This window comes from Falco cherrug, chromosome 4 (assembly GCF_023634085.1).
Source record: "Falco cherrug isolate bFalChe1 chromosome 4, bFalChe1.pri, whole genome shotgun sequence".
Classification (NCBI taxonomy): domain Eukaryota; kingdom Metazoa; phylum Chordata; class Aves; order Falconiformes; family Falconidae; genus Falco; species Falco cherrug.
In genome coordinates, this window is record NC_073700.1 from 1,100,636 (window position 1) to 1,118,507 (window position 17,872).

The following is a 17,872-nucleotide window of genomic DNA, read 5'->3' on the forward strand; positions in this document are numbered from 1 at the left end:
TTCTTTCTTTTTCCAATTAGGTTTCTTTGGTGAGCTGTAGGTGGCATAAGTAATACTGTCTTGTCGCTAGTGTAATTAACATTGCTAGAGGTGGGTAAGGGAATAAAGAGGAACAAACCCATGTTGAATTCTTCCTTTTTCTAAAAACTGCATAAAGCAGAACCTCAGGTTTTATGTCCATTTCTGAAGAGGAGGAAAGAAGAGGCATTGAAACCACTCCCAGACATCTGCAGCTTTTTGTAGTGAAATGCAGACCCATGCCCAAAGGAAGAGTTTGAAGTTCTGTTTGCTTTGTGATCTGTTGATGAGTGTGCAATGTGACTCGCACCTGTCTCATAGGGGACGTTGGGTTGCCCTGGACCACTGCTGATGGGAAAGCTTGTTTCCTGAGCAGAGAACAATCAAAGGTGGTGAATCATTCCTCTGTAATGAAGTCTGCTTCTCTGGGAGGCAAAAAAAAGAGGAGTGTGTGGATGGGGCGATACTGAGAAAACAGGATAGATCAATTAGGCCTTTCAGCCTTGGGAAAACATGCAATTTTCATCATTCTGAAAGATAAAAGCATTGTTTATGAGCTATATCAGTCCGCTTCTGTGGGAGGTAAACCATAATGTTAGCGTATCTCAGTGACCAAAGCCATAGCTTGTCTTCATGGGGTGACAGTGGCTGATCTTTACTTGAGAGGGGATTAGCTCTTTGCCTTTTCGCTCCTCCCTGTTCCACTGCTTCTGTTTATGTAATTTATTCTTGATTTATTACATAACTTCTTCTCTGGCACCTGTGTGTAACAAGAGCTTAAACTCCTAGAGGGATCTTTCAGTTATCCGGATCTTCCTTGCTTGTGGGAATTGGCTCGTGTCATGACATAGTTTGGGTACTCACAAAGAGAAGGCTTGGCATACCTCTCCTGTGAGCTGACTTTTAAAATCTATCCTTTGGAATGTGAGAATGGTTATCATTAATGCAGGGTAGGCAAGTTTGCCCTAAATTAATCTCCAGTGTAAAATGTATTGAATATAATTTGGAGTCCTGATATGCTATGCCCTACTATCGAGTCTTCCCCATCATTTGAAATCTTTTTTCGGAATTTTAGTCCTCTCACAGGTACTGCTTGTTGTTCTATAGCTATAGCACTGTGAGCAAAACCTGTAAAGGCGCACTTGAAAGTGGCTTTTATGTTGAAATGCTGCTTGCTTTGAAAGTAGAAATGGTGATCAGGGAAGGGAAGTTTCCTTTTCTTAACATTTTCTGTAGCAGGGAAGGCAAGTGCCATTTATACAGAAGCTGCCAGAGCTAAAAACATCGATGGAGATTCTGTGAAGTAAGAGACAAAATTTTTGTTCATTTGTGATGGTGTTAATCCAGATGAATATCAGTAATTATGGGAAGCAAAACCAATCACATGCTTCTTACCTCAGCCTGAACTTTTTTACAAAACAGTACAAAACAAAACACTCTTCTAGATAGGGTTGTTCACTGGTGAGGAAGTTTTGAGTATTTCAAAGGAAAGAGTTGATTTATAGGAAGTCAATTTCTACTTTATTATGATTGTAAAAATTGCTTTTAAAAGCAGTGCAACATTGTTTAGGAAAATATATATGTAATGTAGGACGTTTGAACTTCAAGGTTTTGGCAGTGGGAGGGCTACAGCGGTGGCTTCTGTGAGAAGTTGCTAGAAGGTTCTTCCCCCATGTCCAATGGAGCCAATGCCAGCTGGCTCTGAGTCGGACCCGCTGCTAGCCGAGGCTGAGCCAGTCGGTGATGGTGGTAGTGCTGCTGGGATAACATATTTGAGAAGGGGGGGGCAGAAGTATCTGCGCAGCAATTGTATGGAGCAGAGGAGCAGAGTGAGCACCTGAGAGAGCAACAGCTTTGCAGACACCAAGGTCTGTGAAGAAGGAGGGGGAGGAGGTGCTCCAGGCTCTGGGGCAGAGACTCCCCTTGCAGCCCATGGTGAAGGCCGTGGTGAGGCGGGCTGTCCCCCTCAGCCCGCGGAGGTTAACAGTGCAGCCGTTACCCACCTGGTGCCCATGCAGGACCCCACGCTGGAGCAGGTGGGTGCCTGGAGGAGGCTGTGACCCCGTGGGCAGCCTGCGCTGAAGCAGGTTCGCTGGCAGAACTTGTGACCCCATGGAGAATCCACGCTGGAGCAGTCTGTTCCCGAAGGACTGCACCCCGTGGAAGGGACCCACACTGGAGCAGTTCATGAAGAACTGCAGCCCGTGGGAAGGACTCCTATTGCAGGAGGTCATGGAGAACTGTCTCCCGTGGGAGGGACCCCGTGCTGGAGCAGGGGATGAGTGAGCAAGAAGGAGCGGCAGAAACTTGTGATAACCGACCGCAGCCCCCATTCCTCGTTCCTCTGTGCTGCTCGTGGGGAGGAGGTAGAGAAATCACGAGTGAAGTTGAGCCTGGGAAGAAGGGAGGGGTGCGGGGAAGGTGTTTTTAAGTTTTGGTTTTCAGTTCTTACTATCCTACTCCGATTTGAGTTGTAATAAACTGATTTCCTCGAGTTGAGTCTGTTTTGCCCCTCTCCTTATCTGGACCCATGAGCCTTTTGCTGTGTGTTCTCTGCCCTGTCTGGTCGAGGAGGGGAGTGATAGAGCGGCTTTGGTGGGCACCTGGTGTCCAGGCAGGGTCAACCCCCCCCACACACGCATACACACACACAGAAATTGTTTGCCCATTTCTGCTGGCTTTGTCCAGAGGTAAAGAGCTTGTCAGTGCCTTCTGAAGTCCATGTAAGTGAGTGCTGACATCTTATGAAGAATATTCAGAGTTTTTTCTTTAAGGGCTGTAAAATGTTGACACTATTGGCAGTAGGGTGTACCTGCATCCTTTCTGAAATGCAGGGGAGAAAGGGCCCTGTGGCAGGAGGTTCCTGCAGAGTGGATGGATGATGCCGGTGTGTGCTGCTGCCACCAGTCCAGGTTGTGTAATCACTGCAGATGCTGCCATTGACTCGCACTAGCTCTTTTTGTTGGGGATCGAAGTGGGAGCCAGGCCTTATATAATGTGCATTGTCACAGTCTCTGTTCCAGCACTGTCATGTCAGCAGAGGGGAAGGATTAGCTCTCCCTTTTTTTTCTTTATGGGTTGGGTTTTAGTTTGTTTTTTTCCCTTCTTCTACCCTTTCTTGCAGCAGCTTTTGTTGTTTTTGTTGTCAGGGAACAACCAGTTTCAGGCTGTTTTTAGTATTGTGGTGCCTTTTAGGAAAGAGGTTGTTAGTCTAGAGAGAATAAAAGAGCAGGTCCTGCAACTCTCTCGAAACTGATCTATGGAAGTAGTTTTTAAAGCACTCTTAATTTTTTTTCTCTCAATTCCTGCTCCCCACAAATCACAGTGGGCTCCTTAATACTTGGGTGAGTAAAGAGTAGATGCCTTGTGCCTATGTTTATGTGGGGTGGGGAGAAGGGTCGCCCAGGGCAAGCGGATGCTCTCCAATTTTTGATTTTACAGGCTTCTGCTTTTCTGTTTAATACTCCTGTAGTAAACACATCACTTAGAGAGGGGATCAATGCCACTTAGCTGCATTGCGATTTGAACAGGAGGAAATGAAGGAGAAGAACTGTTTTCTTCCTTCCCAGCTAGCAGTGTGTGGCCACCAGTTATCTATGAGTCACAGCTAAAAAACTATTGCTCGAGTTTTAACAGTCTCAGACTGCAAAGGAAGAAGGGATTTAAATCACCAAGTAATCAATTAAGGATGGCTTTAAATGCAATTTGTGGGGGTTATCACTGGGGGAAATAAGTTCCTGTTGATCTTTCAGTAAACGTTTGCTTTGTTAAAAACATATAGGGGATCTGCTACATTAATACTGGACAGTAACACTGTTGACTTTTTCGAGAAATATTTATCCTTTTAAATGATTCCCCTCTCCCCCACCATTTTTTACATGACAATGTAAAATAGAGATGTTAATGTTACATAATGCAAATTAGAGAAATTCTAATGTTTGTTAGAATCAAAATATCCAAACCTACTGATCTCAGGTTTATTTCTTACCAGATTTTTAAATGGGACAGAAAAATACTCGTTGTTTTGCAATAACATTGCAAGTTATTACTTGCAAACTGTTAAAAGATTTTTTTTTTTTTATTGTACAGAGCCATTTAAGCTCATGACTTTAGTGATCCACCTGTATGCTTTGTAATGATTTTCCTTTAGTTACTGAAGGCTGCCTACAAGGTACCAGAACTGTGCTAGCAGCGGACTAGCAGTAAGATGAGATTTCTCCCAAGGAGCCAGCGGTTACCTTCGCACACGTTCAATTTGAAGTGTTTGTGTGTGAGCCGAGTGAGTAAGAGGAATCTTACAGCCCTCACCAATGAATAGTTTTGCTGCCAAACAAAAAAGATAAAGGAAATTATTATTGCCATAAAACATGACTGTATAGCAGAAACTGAAGAGCATTATCCAGCACTTTGAAATACCTGGTTTTATTAAACCATCTGTGCAGATCCTCCTGCGATTTGCCAGCATGCTTGATCCTGTTTCTGTGGCCAGGCACCACAATGACCAGTGTGAAGTCTTGGTTACAAAACAGGCTTTAAGGGGCAGATCTTGATTAGTCCCAGATATTGGGCTTGGCTGGAGGTTGGGGAGGTGATGGAATCCTCTTTACTATTCAGCACCATAGTGGCATTAGTGTTAAACCCGCCCTTTCCGAAGGGATTTGTATGGGATGAGTGTGTACTCGGGAATGAGCATGTCCTGTGCCTAAACCACTTGTGTTGTAGCAGGCAAAAAGCTTCTGTAAAGCCCCTTTGGCTTCTGTGGCTTCTTGGAGGTACAGGGGAATCCTGCTCCTCCTTGCTGAGGTAGGGAAGGACTCCAGTATGCCCTGTCCTTCCATTTTACTTGTTTGTACTTATAATAATTAACTAAGTAATAGTTTAGGTTTTGTGGTGCTGACGAGTCCTCTGAGGAAAGTGGTGGTGTACAGAAATGGGCAAAGTCACCAGCCTCCATGATAGTTTCACTAATAGTTCGGTTCACGGTGAGCATGATCCTGCAGTGCAAAACTGTCACTTAAAAGGGAGAAAGTTCACTTTTGCATTTCTGTCTCAGCTTCCTACAGAAGAAGAAATGGTGATTTAAAACCTTTGCAGAGTGAAAGAAAAACATGAGGACAATGGAAATGTGTCAAAATTTGCAAGCCCTTTAAGTACCCTTGTCCAGAACTAGGCCCCCTCTCTGTGCAGGCTGAGGAGGAGGTAGCCATCACCACACAGCAGGCAGTTATTATCAGAAATGTTCTGTCTTAAAAAAGCAAAGCCCAAAAACTTCAGAACTATGTTTATTTTTACGGAAAGACAGGACATAATACACGAGAGAGGCTGTCTTGGATGTTAATTTGATGCGCAGCCGATTGCAGGGTTTAACTTCCTGGGTAGGATAAACATGACAGCTCTTCTCTGAGTAAACCAAAGGAATTTTTCCAAATGTTTTCAAACAATACCCCACCTCATCTTCTCAGCGGCCTCGCCATGTGTTCAGCTGAGCGCTGTGCTGAACCTGTGTGTAGGTTTGGTTTGCATCTGGTGGTGCTGGTCACCCCCTCTGGGCACAGCGTTGCGGCGGGGCAGGAGGCTGGCACCTTGCTCTGATGGGGACAGCTGGGAAGCCCAGGCAGACGGTAACTTGCATTAGCTGAGGGTAATCTGTTCGTCTCTCGCCAAGTGCGCTTCCCACAGCGGGGAAGTGTTGACCGTGCCGCTCCTGTGCGAAGGCGAGGGACAGGGCAGGCTGGACGAGCCCAGCCAGGAGGCAGCAGCGGCAGCTACAGCGTGGCCCGGTTGTGTAATTCCCCTGGGTGGAAGGCGCCGAACTGGGTCAGAGCGGTGTGAGAAACGAGGGCACTTGACGGCTGCGTAACGCGCACCTGCCTGTCAGGCCGTGTCCCTGCTGCATCTCGGGGTGCCGGACCAGGGCTGACGCGGTGGAGAGTGGCTGTGGAGCTGCCGAAGCCGAGGAGGAGGGTGGGAAGGAGGAAGGCAGACAGCACCGTGACAATAGGCACAGAGGAGTTAACCGTCTTTGTTTCACCCAGCTTCTGCAAGATTTAATTAAGTCTTTTTGAAAGCTTCTGTATAATTCTCCTGCATATGGCTGCGGCTGCTGAACGGGTGTCAAGAGCTAGCTTATGAAGAACATGTACTTACTGCTAAACAAAAATAAAGCTTAGATTAGAGCCCTTTTGTACTCTAGTCTGAGAGATAGCTGCTCTCTACTGGGTTGGATTTTATTTATAGAAATACAAAGACCCGTATCCTTTCCTTTAAACAATTTCCAGAAAGTGTTTTGTGGTGTAGTTTTGTTTTGTTGTTTTTTTTTTAAGGTTCTGTAACGAATGATGAAACATGAGAGATGACACACAGGAGGATACTGATGGGAGAAACTGTATCATGTGTCATTCTTTGACCTGGAGCATTTAGTGGCATGACAGCACTTCTGCTTTTCCCATTTGTAGATGATAATTAATTCCTGCCATTTTAATAGTGATTGTATTTCTTCTTTATTTTAATTGGTGTTTTGGGGGGTTGATGCTTAATTTGCTGGGATAGTAAAAACACAGAAAATTTTTAATATGCTTCTGTTGAAACGATTTCCAGCAGATAGCATGCGAGGTGCCTTATAGCGCAGTATGGACAACGTGGAAATAAATAAATACACTTGAAATCCCAGGGGACCAGCAGAGACCCCCCCCAAAGGTAACACTGCTGACCATCTCCTCTGTGGAGTATAAGGAAGCAGGTGCAGCTTGACAGTTACTGGTTTGAGTACAACCTGTAAAGAGTAAAACAATGTATGTTTTCGTAGGGCTGATCATCAGCTGGAAGGGAACATTGTTGCCATTTGAAAGCAAAAATAACCTGCTGTTTTCAAATACACACAGGCTTCAGCACAGCATTTGATAGGAAAAACTTGTGGTAATAGATTGCTCTGTGTCGGCAGTCCTTGGCAAGGCACAGACCTGGGAGGTGAGCGACGCGGGCGCTGTGGTGCGTGGGGGTCAGTGGGCTGCATGGCTCTGTGCCTGCCCACCAGCAGGCCACAGAAGCTGAATGAATCTCCTTGGCTTTTGTAAACTGGCACAGTTCCACTTGAGCTAATTTAGATTTTGGCCTTTTCTACCATCTGCTTGACTAAGCCAACTTACTTTGTGTGACATGTGTAGTAGTGCAGGGACTTCAGTTGTCCCTGCCTGGTGGTAAAGTGCTGCTGGGACCTGGTGGTGAAAGGTTTCCTATACCAATACCAGTATCTGCAGAGCTTGTTCTTCCCTTGTGTTTATTTTCCTTTCAGACACTCTTCAATGTTATTGAGGAGCTGAGAGGGGCAAAGCAGGAACTGATGACTTCAGCTGGAATAATTCAGCATACTTGACAGTTAGATTTTCAGTCCTGCTGCAAGGGTGTTGAGTTGTGTCTTTAACCTTCAAGTTCCTGAGCTCATCTAGTTACTGCTGAAGCACAGCTGAAAATGAAATATTTCTGTTTCTTCAAGTGTTTGTAGATATGTGTGCTGCCTTATCTGTTTAGAAGTTTGTTGGGGTTTTTTGTAAATAGCTGATTAATTCTCAAGCATCTTATAGTTTACACTGGAAATGTCTTGTAAGTAGGGGGCAGTGGAAAATGAGTGATGAGGAAACGTTTCCCTTGTCTGTCTTTGAAGCTTTCTGGGGAATATGTGGATAGCAATTCTTCTGAGGCTTGATTTTTTTGAACACATACTTTGCTTTATGTTCCTTGAGATCAAGACACCTCCTTTATTTTCCATTGTTGGTTGTGTTTCTTTTTCATCCATCTTAAACAGCTCCTTTGTGGTAATTAGTTGTGTATGGAAGAGGAGTACCCAGGAGTACCCATCACTGTCCATGACCTGAACAGATAAACTTGTGACTTTGTGATTGCCTTGGCCCTCTTTTTAGGCTTTATTGTTGTTTTGTACCATGATTTCTGCTGTGGTGCGCTGGAGCAGCGTAACAGAGGGGTTACACACAGCCAGCTCCGGTTCTTGTCCTTTAGAGGAAGGAAATGCAATTCTCCGATCCAGCCTTCCTTTGTGTTTAATTTTCTTCTTACCTTGCTTTAGAAAGGGATGTACAGCTTTTAAAAACTGGATCTTTGTAGTCTTCTGACCATACTGTTACAATGGTAAGGCTGTCTCTGTTCTGTTGGTTGGAACAGAGACTTCAGACAGGCTGTGACAAGCAGCTGGGTGACCTTTGCAGCAGGTACAGCCAAGTCAAGAGGGTGGTTCTGTCTGCGACCCACAGTGCCCATATTGCGATGCATATGGGATCAGGGTAACAGGTATCCATACGGGATTCTGACACTGATCCTTTTTTCTATGTTTCATGTTTGGATGGTAGTGTTCTGAAATTGTTCATGTAATTAATTTAGTTTTGCATCTTTGTATAATCAGACATTGATACAAGAATTCCTTCTGCTGTTTACATGTCAAGGATACCAAGAAAGAGGTGGGGTTTTGAGTGTTTAGTTAATATATTGGTTCTGATAGTGATTCTACAATGCTGGGCCTACATCATTATGAGACATTGCTTATGGCATCCGTTTTCTACACAGGATTTTGGGCACAGTCTGATATAATTATTATTTAAAAGACTGATGGCAGGTTTGTGTTTTTATGTGCAGTAATCCTGCTGTGATTTTGAGCCTTGAGGCTCAAAGGTTGGGATTTACTGGGCTCATTACGTACCTCTTTTATTTCCTCGCAGGGCTGCCTCACGGTAGAACATGAGCAGGTAATGCACGAGGAGCACCACTGGGAATCATGTCAGACGAGTCAATCTCAGGGAGTGATCCGGACCTGGACCCGGACTTGGAGCAGGAGGATATGGAAGAGGAGGAGGAGGAGGAAGATGAGGAGGAGGCGATGGAGGAGGACAATGATGGGGATGACGAGGAGGACTTACTTGATGAGAGTGGTAAGTGAACGGGGTTGTAAATCTGCATACATTTGTTATACAAAACTGGTGTTACTAATTTTGGTGAGTGGCACCTTGGTAGATTGCATAAGGGTTAGGATTTGTCCAGTGCTTGGAAGAGAGAAGTACTTATGTAGGTGTTTAGTTTAAATAGGGATTTAATGTAGGTTAAATTTGGACTCCTGACCAAAAAAAAATTTCCATCATGAAAACAAGCCACAAGCATAAATTGTAAGTAGGATAAAATTTCTAAAATAGCTACAGATACTGGGGAAGCGATTATATAAAGTAGTAAATAAATTAATTTAAAATTACTTGTATTATTAAATGGATCCAGTGAAATTAAATATATTTACATTACTCACCCATAGGTAGGTAAACAATTTAATGGATGCTGTTGGCAATTATTGCTCACCTACAATAATCATCTTTAACAACCGGAGAATGTTCTTTTCTGACAGCATACAAGTTGGGCTTCTTTTGGTTTGTTTGTTTTACAGTACGAAAGGAGGCAGTGCTGAGTAAGTTAGTTGTCACCTTCTATCCTCACCGAGTTACAGCTGACCCATGCTCCTCTTCAGTTAGGACGAGTATAGCTGTTTGTGGACTTGTGCTGTGTAGGTTATGTTTAAGCAAGATGAGGTAACAGTTCTGGTTCATAGCACAATCCTAGAAGTGTGTTTGTTGGTCCAGCAGAAGGGCTGATGTTCCAAGATGGGAGACGGGAATGCATTGCTCAGGTGGGAATTCCCCATGCTGTATTTGCCACCAGACCTCCTGTATCATAAAACTACAGCCCGAGCCTAAGGGAATGCTGCATTTGATTCCTTTAAAATTATGATTTTTTTTAATAATTTAAAAGGATGTGCAGGGTTTTGGATGCACCTACTTAAACCTACTGAGAATAGTCTTCCTTTCCTTGGCATAGAATGTGTTAAAGACAGATACTTCTCTTTTCTAGTTATGAAAGTATTGTTGGTTTCAAAGTATGTTGTTGCCCTCAAGTGTTTGGTTTGCTTTTTTTTTTATATTCTTTCAACCACGTGCTACCTGAAGATGCTTTTTGATTTTAAAAAGCTTATAAAATGTTTACACAAATGAATTTCATTCCACTGCTTTTATTCATGTGATGGCTTTTTCTATTGAGAAAGTAGGGAAACAGAAGTGTTAGGTAAGAAAAGGAGAATTCCCGGGAGGTAAGAGTTGTAGGGCCACAGGTTACTTTGTCTCAAAGAGACTGGTGGTGACCTTGTCACTTTGTTCATGGGAACCTGCAGCCAGCAAGCAATAGGAAGCATGACGTTGTAGCCAAATTTTTATTAACAGAGAGGAGTGGCTGTATGTCATGTCCAAGCGGGTCATTCCCCTTGGTTATTTAATCATAGACCTGTGTTACTGTGGCTGAATATTCATAATTATTCTTAAGGATTATTCTTTCCAAAGCAAACAAAATTAATGTAGATGTATCAGGACATCGCTAACTGTTAACGACAGCTGTTTATCTTCCTTTTAAAACTACAAACATGCTTATGCTTTATAATTCTTTAGTGACTAATTTAAAAATAAATTTTAACAAATGTAGGAAATAATGAGGAACAGTAAAAAAACAATGTACACGGAACATAAAATGTTTTTATGGTTGTTCATTTGGTACAGGAAAAACTCTCTCATGTGCAATCTGAGAAAAGCTAGATCGCCTCTGAGGTTTCAGATCGTTTCAGCTTTAATTCTATCTGCCAGAATATCAAGATGCTTCTGTGCAATTATTGTGTTCTGTGGGGGTGTCCATTTTGCTTTTCCTGATATCTCTTCACAGCTACATACTGCCTCAGAAATTTCATTTGACACTTACTGACATTATTTGACTATTACCTTAGATCTAATATAAAAAAAACCCCAGTCCTCTGCTATTTGACCACTGAAATATAGCTAACTTCAGAATGAAGAGGATCATTTTAATTTTCCCATCTGATGTTTATAGTCCTGTCTCTTTGCTGATGACCCTTGTTCATAAAAATCATCTTGGGAACAGACAGTTATTTTTATTCACAAGAGGGAAGGAAGTGCTCTAATGTTTATACGATGAAGCTTTTTAAAAGCTTAATTTTAATGATTTCTGTTAAAACTCCCTGTTCCCAGCTGTGCTGTTCTCCTCCCCTCCTGGTATTGTGGTTGTTCTGTAGATGTTCCACTGGGGATCATGGGGGCACCCTTCCTTCGTGGATGGGCTCTTGCATATCTCTAGCACTACAAGACTTAGAAGATTACTAATCTTTCACAGTTCTTTCCTTGGAAGAGTGAGAGGCTGCATATATGTTTTCTCCATACTGATTGCTTGTTTTAAGTAACAGTGATAATAACTATAAAACTAAAATTTGTACTGCTTGCTTGCAGAATAGTGGCTTTGGTTTAGGAGCATAGGTTTTCAACATTTTGGTGGTGACTCAAATTACTTAAGAACCTTCCATGTTCATGTAATGTTGTCGGATGATATAGTCTCAGACTTGTGCAAAACATGTCACTGCTGTTTAACCTGGTTTTATCTCTTTGATGTATGTTGTGTGTGCAATTAATACCTGTGCTGGCTTCAGTTTCAGAATTTTCTTCAAGTTCTTTTTACATTCTGGTAATTAAGAGTGCTATCATCAGGTTTGGTGCAGTTTTTCTCATTTCTGCTCAAAGTTTTGTTTGAGTTTAGAGAGTCTAGAGTTTACTTGAGTTTGGACTTTTACGGTACAAACTTTCACTCTTGATGAAAGCAGTTCTTAAACCTTCTCCCTCTGTCTTCAAGGAAGAAAAAGAGTACAGAAGTCTAGTTTTCCAAATATATCTGAATAAGTGAGAGTTAATAACCATTTAGCTTATATCCTTTATATGTTTCTTAAGTGGGGGTCAGTTAATGAATCTTATCATGTGTAGGAGCTCTTATAGCTTTAGTCTTTTTTTCTAGAGCACTTCTTCCAGGACATACCTACCCTGACACGTATAACCCCTTCCCAGTGGCTGCCAGGCTGAACACCCATCCTTAGCAGCATGCTTCAGTCCTAGCTGGGGGCTTCCACTTTTCCAGCCTTGTCATCCCTGCCCGCTGCATCTGTTTTCTCATCACTTGTGGGAAGCAGCACTTGTTTTATCATGTTTGATTTTGTGATACCAGTGCATGACTGCTAAGAACTTTTTTGTTGACTCCCTAAATCCTTTTCACTAGAAATGTGATGTACTGATGACTGTAGAGATAAAGGGCTGTTTCAAGTCCTGCACTTTTTCTCTGATCCTGGTGGTTGCTCAGGGCTGTGTAGAACTCCATAGGAATAAAAGCTAATTTGAGCAAAGAGAACAAACCTCCAGTATGGATTTTACAGATAATTTCAAATGCAGGGACTGCTCATACCTCAGAGCTTTCCTGAGGAAAGCTGTTGAGTGTTTGAACAAATCCTGCTGTAGTGCTCTGGTTTTCCACTTTCTGAATGTCTTTGGATAATTCTGATTGAAGTCTCTGCAATTCATTCTCTTACTCATAAATGTTGCTGAAATTCCACTATTAATAGTGATGGCAAGTTGCTTGCTTTCTTACCTCTGAGTATATGGGTTAAACACTTCTTTTTTTAAGTGCAGTTCAGGGGTAAAAGTGTAAAGAGCTGGTGGTTTCAGTTCTCTGAAAGATGCCTTAATGGGCACAGGCATTGAGACACTGTTCTTGAAGGCTGCTAGTTGTGTTTGCCTTACAGGATGTGTGGTACAGCAGACAGGGATTGGAATCAGTACTTCTGGGGTGTCTGCAATGGACCATTTTCCAGTACCGTGGTAGTACTGCAATTCTTAATATGCAGATACACCAGACAACACCAAATAATAGTGTATTAGATACTACTATTGTGATATGACAGTCTCCACGCAATTGGTCTTGTCTTCTGCCCTGTGTTGTCCACTTTGCCTGTTTTCTCCATTCTTATCCCTTTCTTCCCACAGGGCTGGGGGGCGTGCTAGATCCATGACATCTCTATTTGGTGGAGAACAGAAGATGGAGGCAGTTTGTGTTCCCTCTTCCCACCTCAGGCTCACACTGTTCCTGCTCCCTGACAAAGTGCTGGAGCAAAACAAAACTGCTTTGTGTGGGGTTTCTGTGGGTATGGACCATTAAAGAGGAGTGAATGAGAAGCACAGTTGTGTTGGTGGCACAGAATTGCAAGTCCCAGGAGAGCAGAGGACACACAGGTGTCCTGCCTGTGCTCTTTCGCACTGCACCTTGTTAGTAGCGTGGAGGGACCAGGGCCAAGTCTTAGAACCTGTGTAAGACTGGCAGAGGGGGTTGGTAAGGGGAGAGGTATCTTTTTCCTCACCCTAGCCTCTTAGACAGGGATAAGCACAGTCTTATGACATTTGATAGTATCATGACAGATTCAAGCAGTTATCTCTTGTTTCTGGAGCATGATCCAGAGTGTATTTCAATGGCTGCTTTTTGTTTGAACTTGAGTGTGCCACTTGGTACTCACAGTTTCAGGTTTCCCAAGATACCAAGGCAGGAGTATTTGACAGCCACTTCGATTCACGTTTGAAAAGATCTTTGCTTTCCTTGAACTCTTGCTAGAGGAAAGCCTGTTTATGTAAAGGGGTGCTGTTAGAACAGCTTTATGTACCATTTTCACTTGGTGGTTGGGGAAAGAAATGTGGCATGAAATTATAGCAAGAATGGATTTTATTTAATGTGATGTTCCTTTGTGGCTCTTTGTGGGTCAGCATCATGCTGCATGCAGCAAGGGGTGCAATTACATTGAAAGTGAAATCGATTTGTAGCTGCCTGAATAATTTCCTTGTCTAATCTGATGGGAAAAATCAGTAGTTAACTCCATACTTACTAGGAAGTTCATTAGCACCTGGAGTTATTTCAAAACAATTTCCAAAATCATTTCAGCTTTAAGTCATGTGGAGTGTGAGTTATTTAATTAATTTTTTTGAATGATACATGATTGTATCCTTAAGGTGCAGGGAGCTGCTGCTCATTTTGGGAGATTGTGTTATTCATGTGCTTCCCACCCCAAAGTCATTCCATCTTTTCTTCTCCCAACAAGGTGTTGGAACAAAAAAACCTGTGGTGTGTGTTGGAGTCCCTAGCTGGATGTGTGGGGTTGGGAATAAAGCAAATTTCTGTCCTTACAAGGGAAGAGAGGAAAGTCTTTGGTATAAATCTGTTCATTTAGCAGGCTCCTCCTGCTCATATAGAGTTTTTTACTTTTCATCTGAAGTTATTCTTATAAATTAGGTCATGTTATACTCACCTGTATGAAACTGAGAGGCAGAAGAAGAATGTGGAGACGGTCTTCTGGATGATACCTTTCTAAATGATACCCTATTCTATATAATTTTATATCTGAATTTAGAAAAGCCCGTACTGCTGGAGGAGAAAAGAAGGAAAGAAAAAAAAAAAAAAAGGGGGTGGAGGTGTGGAAGCTAGTGTTAGAAAGTAATTTACTTGCACTTTTTACTTTACTTGGATGGTCTTGCTTGTGTTGGTAAATGGAAGTTAGTTCCAGCAACATGAAGTCTTTTTACCTTCTACTTTTGACCAGCCTGCACATCATTTTCTCTTAGGGAGGACAACTTAAAACCAGTGTTTCCTGTCTACTAGAAAATGAAATGCATTCCTTCAGAAGAGAAGGAGAAAATACATACTTATTTCTTTAATCTCTCAATTCCTTTTAGAAAGTGTCTTTTTCACAGCTGCATCTTCAGGTGGTATCAAGGGTAGATGGGCGTCCCAAGGTTGAGGCAGCCTTAGAGACTATAGCTGCTCTTTGAGGAACCCTTTAATGAGATGCTTCCATCTGCTGCAGTACGTGGGCACAGTGGACTTCATTGCTTTCTGCCTCAGACTGGTGATATATGTGCTCTGACTCTTGTCCTCATTGTTTCCGGAGGCTGGTGGCAGGGACTAATGAAAGGCACAGGCCTGTCCGGAGTAGAGGAGGCTTGTTTTGTTGATTGAAAGTGGGTAAGTCAGAATAAAAGATGTGCAAAGAAACAAAAGTCAGGACTTTCCTAAACCTAGAAAAGCACTGAAGGCAATAGTAAGGGTTGCTTTGATTTTAAACTCTGCTGTATTCTGTGTGTACATATGCAAGCGTGGTGGGTGCCAATAATTAATAAGCCTATAATTTAACCTGCAAGTTACTGTTGGCAGAGCGCAAGTGGAGGCAAGAGTGGTGATTGACATCTTTCCATTTTTTCCTTCTTGATAGACTTTCCTATCTTGATTCTTTTTTTTTGGTTACTTGTGGCTGGATGCAGCTCCCTCTGGAGTCCACCAGTACTATTTCTAAGGAAGCTAGAAGCATGGGTCCTGGGGGGAGCAACCTCTTCTCGACAGTAAGTTTGTTGCCTCCGCAATGGCCCTGATCTTTGTAAGCCTGCAAAGTCAAACCTGAATTTCCATGTAGCTCAGTGCACTTTCATGTTCTTAAACAACCATGTAGATTCTAATGCTTGTAGTGATTTTTCATAGACTGTCTTCCAAGCAAATAATTTGTGCAAAGAGGATGGCACGTGTGATGGTATAAAGGTACAAAAGTAATCACTTCATATGAAAGAATTTACTGGTAAATTATTATCCTGCTTATTGGCATGTTTAAACTTTATGGAATTGTTATAGGAAACTGCATTTCCTTAGATGCAGTTACCTTAGGTCCATTACCTTGGATTAGAGTGTTTAAATATGCTTTATCATGTGGGTGTAGACTGTGGGACTCAAGTCAGCTGGTTGTGGATAACTCAGGAAACGTGCATCAGATCTGCAGATGCTGGATGCATTTCTCAGGTGACTTGCTATAACTAAGAAATTGAAGGGGTTTTATTCTTTTCTCGGTTCCTGAAAGAGATAAGAGCATCTCCAAAATTGCTTTGTATCTGTTAAGCACACTCTGTCCAGCTCCTCAAGTCTTACATTCCTGGCTTGTGTTAGTTTACCAAGACCCAGAAGGTTAGGAGCTGGCTGTCTCCTATGTTTTCACAATCCAGTTGATAAAATACAAAAGAAATAGTATCAAAGGTGAAAAGAGAGTGGATATTGGCATTTGCAGTTTTAGCAATCCTGGTTACTTAGTAATGCAGAAAAGTTACATTGCGATGGCCCTGAAGAGGGTTTGTGTCTCCTTTAGGCAAAAGCCCCACTGATTACTCTGGGAACTTTGCTGCGTTACAGGAGGCTGAATATTTTACCCATTATTTTTACTCTGGCAGTTTCCCTGTAGTACAGTCTGTCTTTCAGAACAACTGGTTTTTCTGTGTGCACTCTGAGGGGCTTGGACCTGCCCAGCTTGCAAGTGTTTGTGTACCCAGCGTGGTGTGTGAGAGCTGCTAATGCCCATGCAGACCCCGTGGCAGGCACCCAGCTCTCTTGAAGTGGATTTACCGGACTCACTAAATGGTGACATTAAAAAAAAAATAAAAATCCTCTTGGGTGCTTTTGCTGGGAACTGCCTGTACTGTACGCTTGGTTAACTCCCTTTCTGCTGAAGCTGAAGCTGCAAATTGCCTTGCCGGGCATTATATTTGTGTTGGGGCAGTTTTGGCTGTCGGGGCGTGATAGAGGCAGGTGGAGCCTTTGTCTGCCCGCTGTGTGCCCACAAACCCGGGAGGAACAGGGAAGGTAAGAGGAACGGAGAGGAGTGTGGGGAGGAGTGGCGCCTGGGGTTTGTGGAGGTTTTATTGACTGATTCCAGCATTTTAACTAACCCTGTGAACTAGGTTATTCTCAGCAGGGTGAGGTGTGGCTTGATGGCTGCTGTGGGAAGGAAGGATGAGATCCTGACAGTGCTGTCCCCCCAGCCCCCTTCGCAGGGAATTACAGACTGACGATGTTGCCGGTCAGTCGCTGAGCCTGTCGCCGTCTGCCTGCTCTGCCTGAAAATGTGTACACTTTCTTGTCTCCTCTGCTTATCCTAAGCAGGGGGAAGCTCTGGATGAAAATGTTCCTCTGCCTGCCTCCCAGGCTCTCTGACAGTGGCTTCCCTTTCAAGAGGGTGGCACAAAGTCTGGCATAGTCTAAGCGTTATATAACCTGGAGTAATGACTTGCTTTACTTCTTTAAAAGGAGGTGATGACGATAGAGCTCTCCTTCCTTCAGACCCTCTGCCTGGGCACAGGGACTGGCTGATCTTGTGAAATGATGTGTTATAACTAGCTGTGCTGTTCTTCCCCCTCTTTTCTTCCTCCTTCCCTTTGATCTATTACGTATGATGGAATACAAAATAGAAATCCTTCTATGTGGTTCATGAACAGCCCACATCCATGGCTCTGCATTTTCTATATATATGTATATGGATTTTTTCAAATGTGGTTGGTTTTTTTTTTAACCTGTAGCTACACGTGCTCTTTTCTTAAAGCTGCTACAAACGTGAGAGTAACATGAATGCATGGGGAGCAGGGCCAATGAGAGCGCGGTTATTAGCTGAACAAAGAATTGCTCCAAGTCTTTTGTGGAGAGAATTATCTTGTTTCTTCCGGCTTTTCTGATGGGCTTTGCAGGATATGAGCATTGTGCTTTATTGGCCCCAAACTTGCTTTCCTCTTTTCACAAAGCAGCCAGAGAATCTCTAACAAAGGGCAGTCACTTCTTTTGTGTCTGGTACCTTTTTCCCCATGTACATTTCCAGTAGTCAGCTTTGTACCACACCTAGTCAGTGCTAATAGATACCATACTCCATCATCTGCAGCTTCTGAAACCATGATGAAATCACAAGGAAACTAATTAGCAAATTTGTAATGTGGTATTTTCCTTCTTGACTTTGCCAAGGTCACCTTATAAGTGTGATGAAGCCAAAGTGAAAATCCTCTGCTTTACATGTTAGGGAGTGCTCCTATTATTTTCAAGTGTACTGTGTGAAATATTTCTCTGTTTGGCATTTGAATTTAAACTATGCATG

At 42.9% G+C, this 17,872-nt stretch overlaps 1 protein-coding gene across 1 annotated transcript in view; it reads left to right on the forward strand.

Annotated features, from left to right (window-relative positions):
• Positions 1–17,872, forward strand: part of RAD54L2 (RAD54 like 2) — a 70,085-nt gene that overhangs the window by 15,580 nt on the left and 36,633 nt on the right. Inside the window, 1 exon segment of the mRNA XM_055707131.1 lies at positions 8,745–8,954. Within this exon segment, the coding sequence (XP_055563106.1) occupies positions 8,801–8,954 (154 nt within the window). The 5' untranslated portion in view covers positions 8,745–8,800.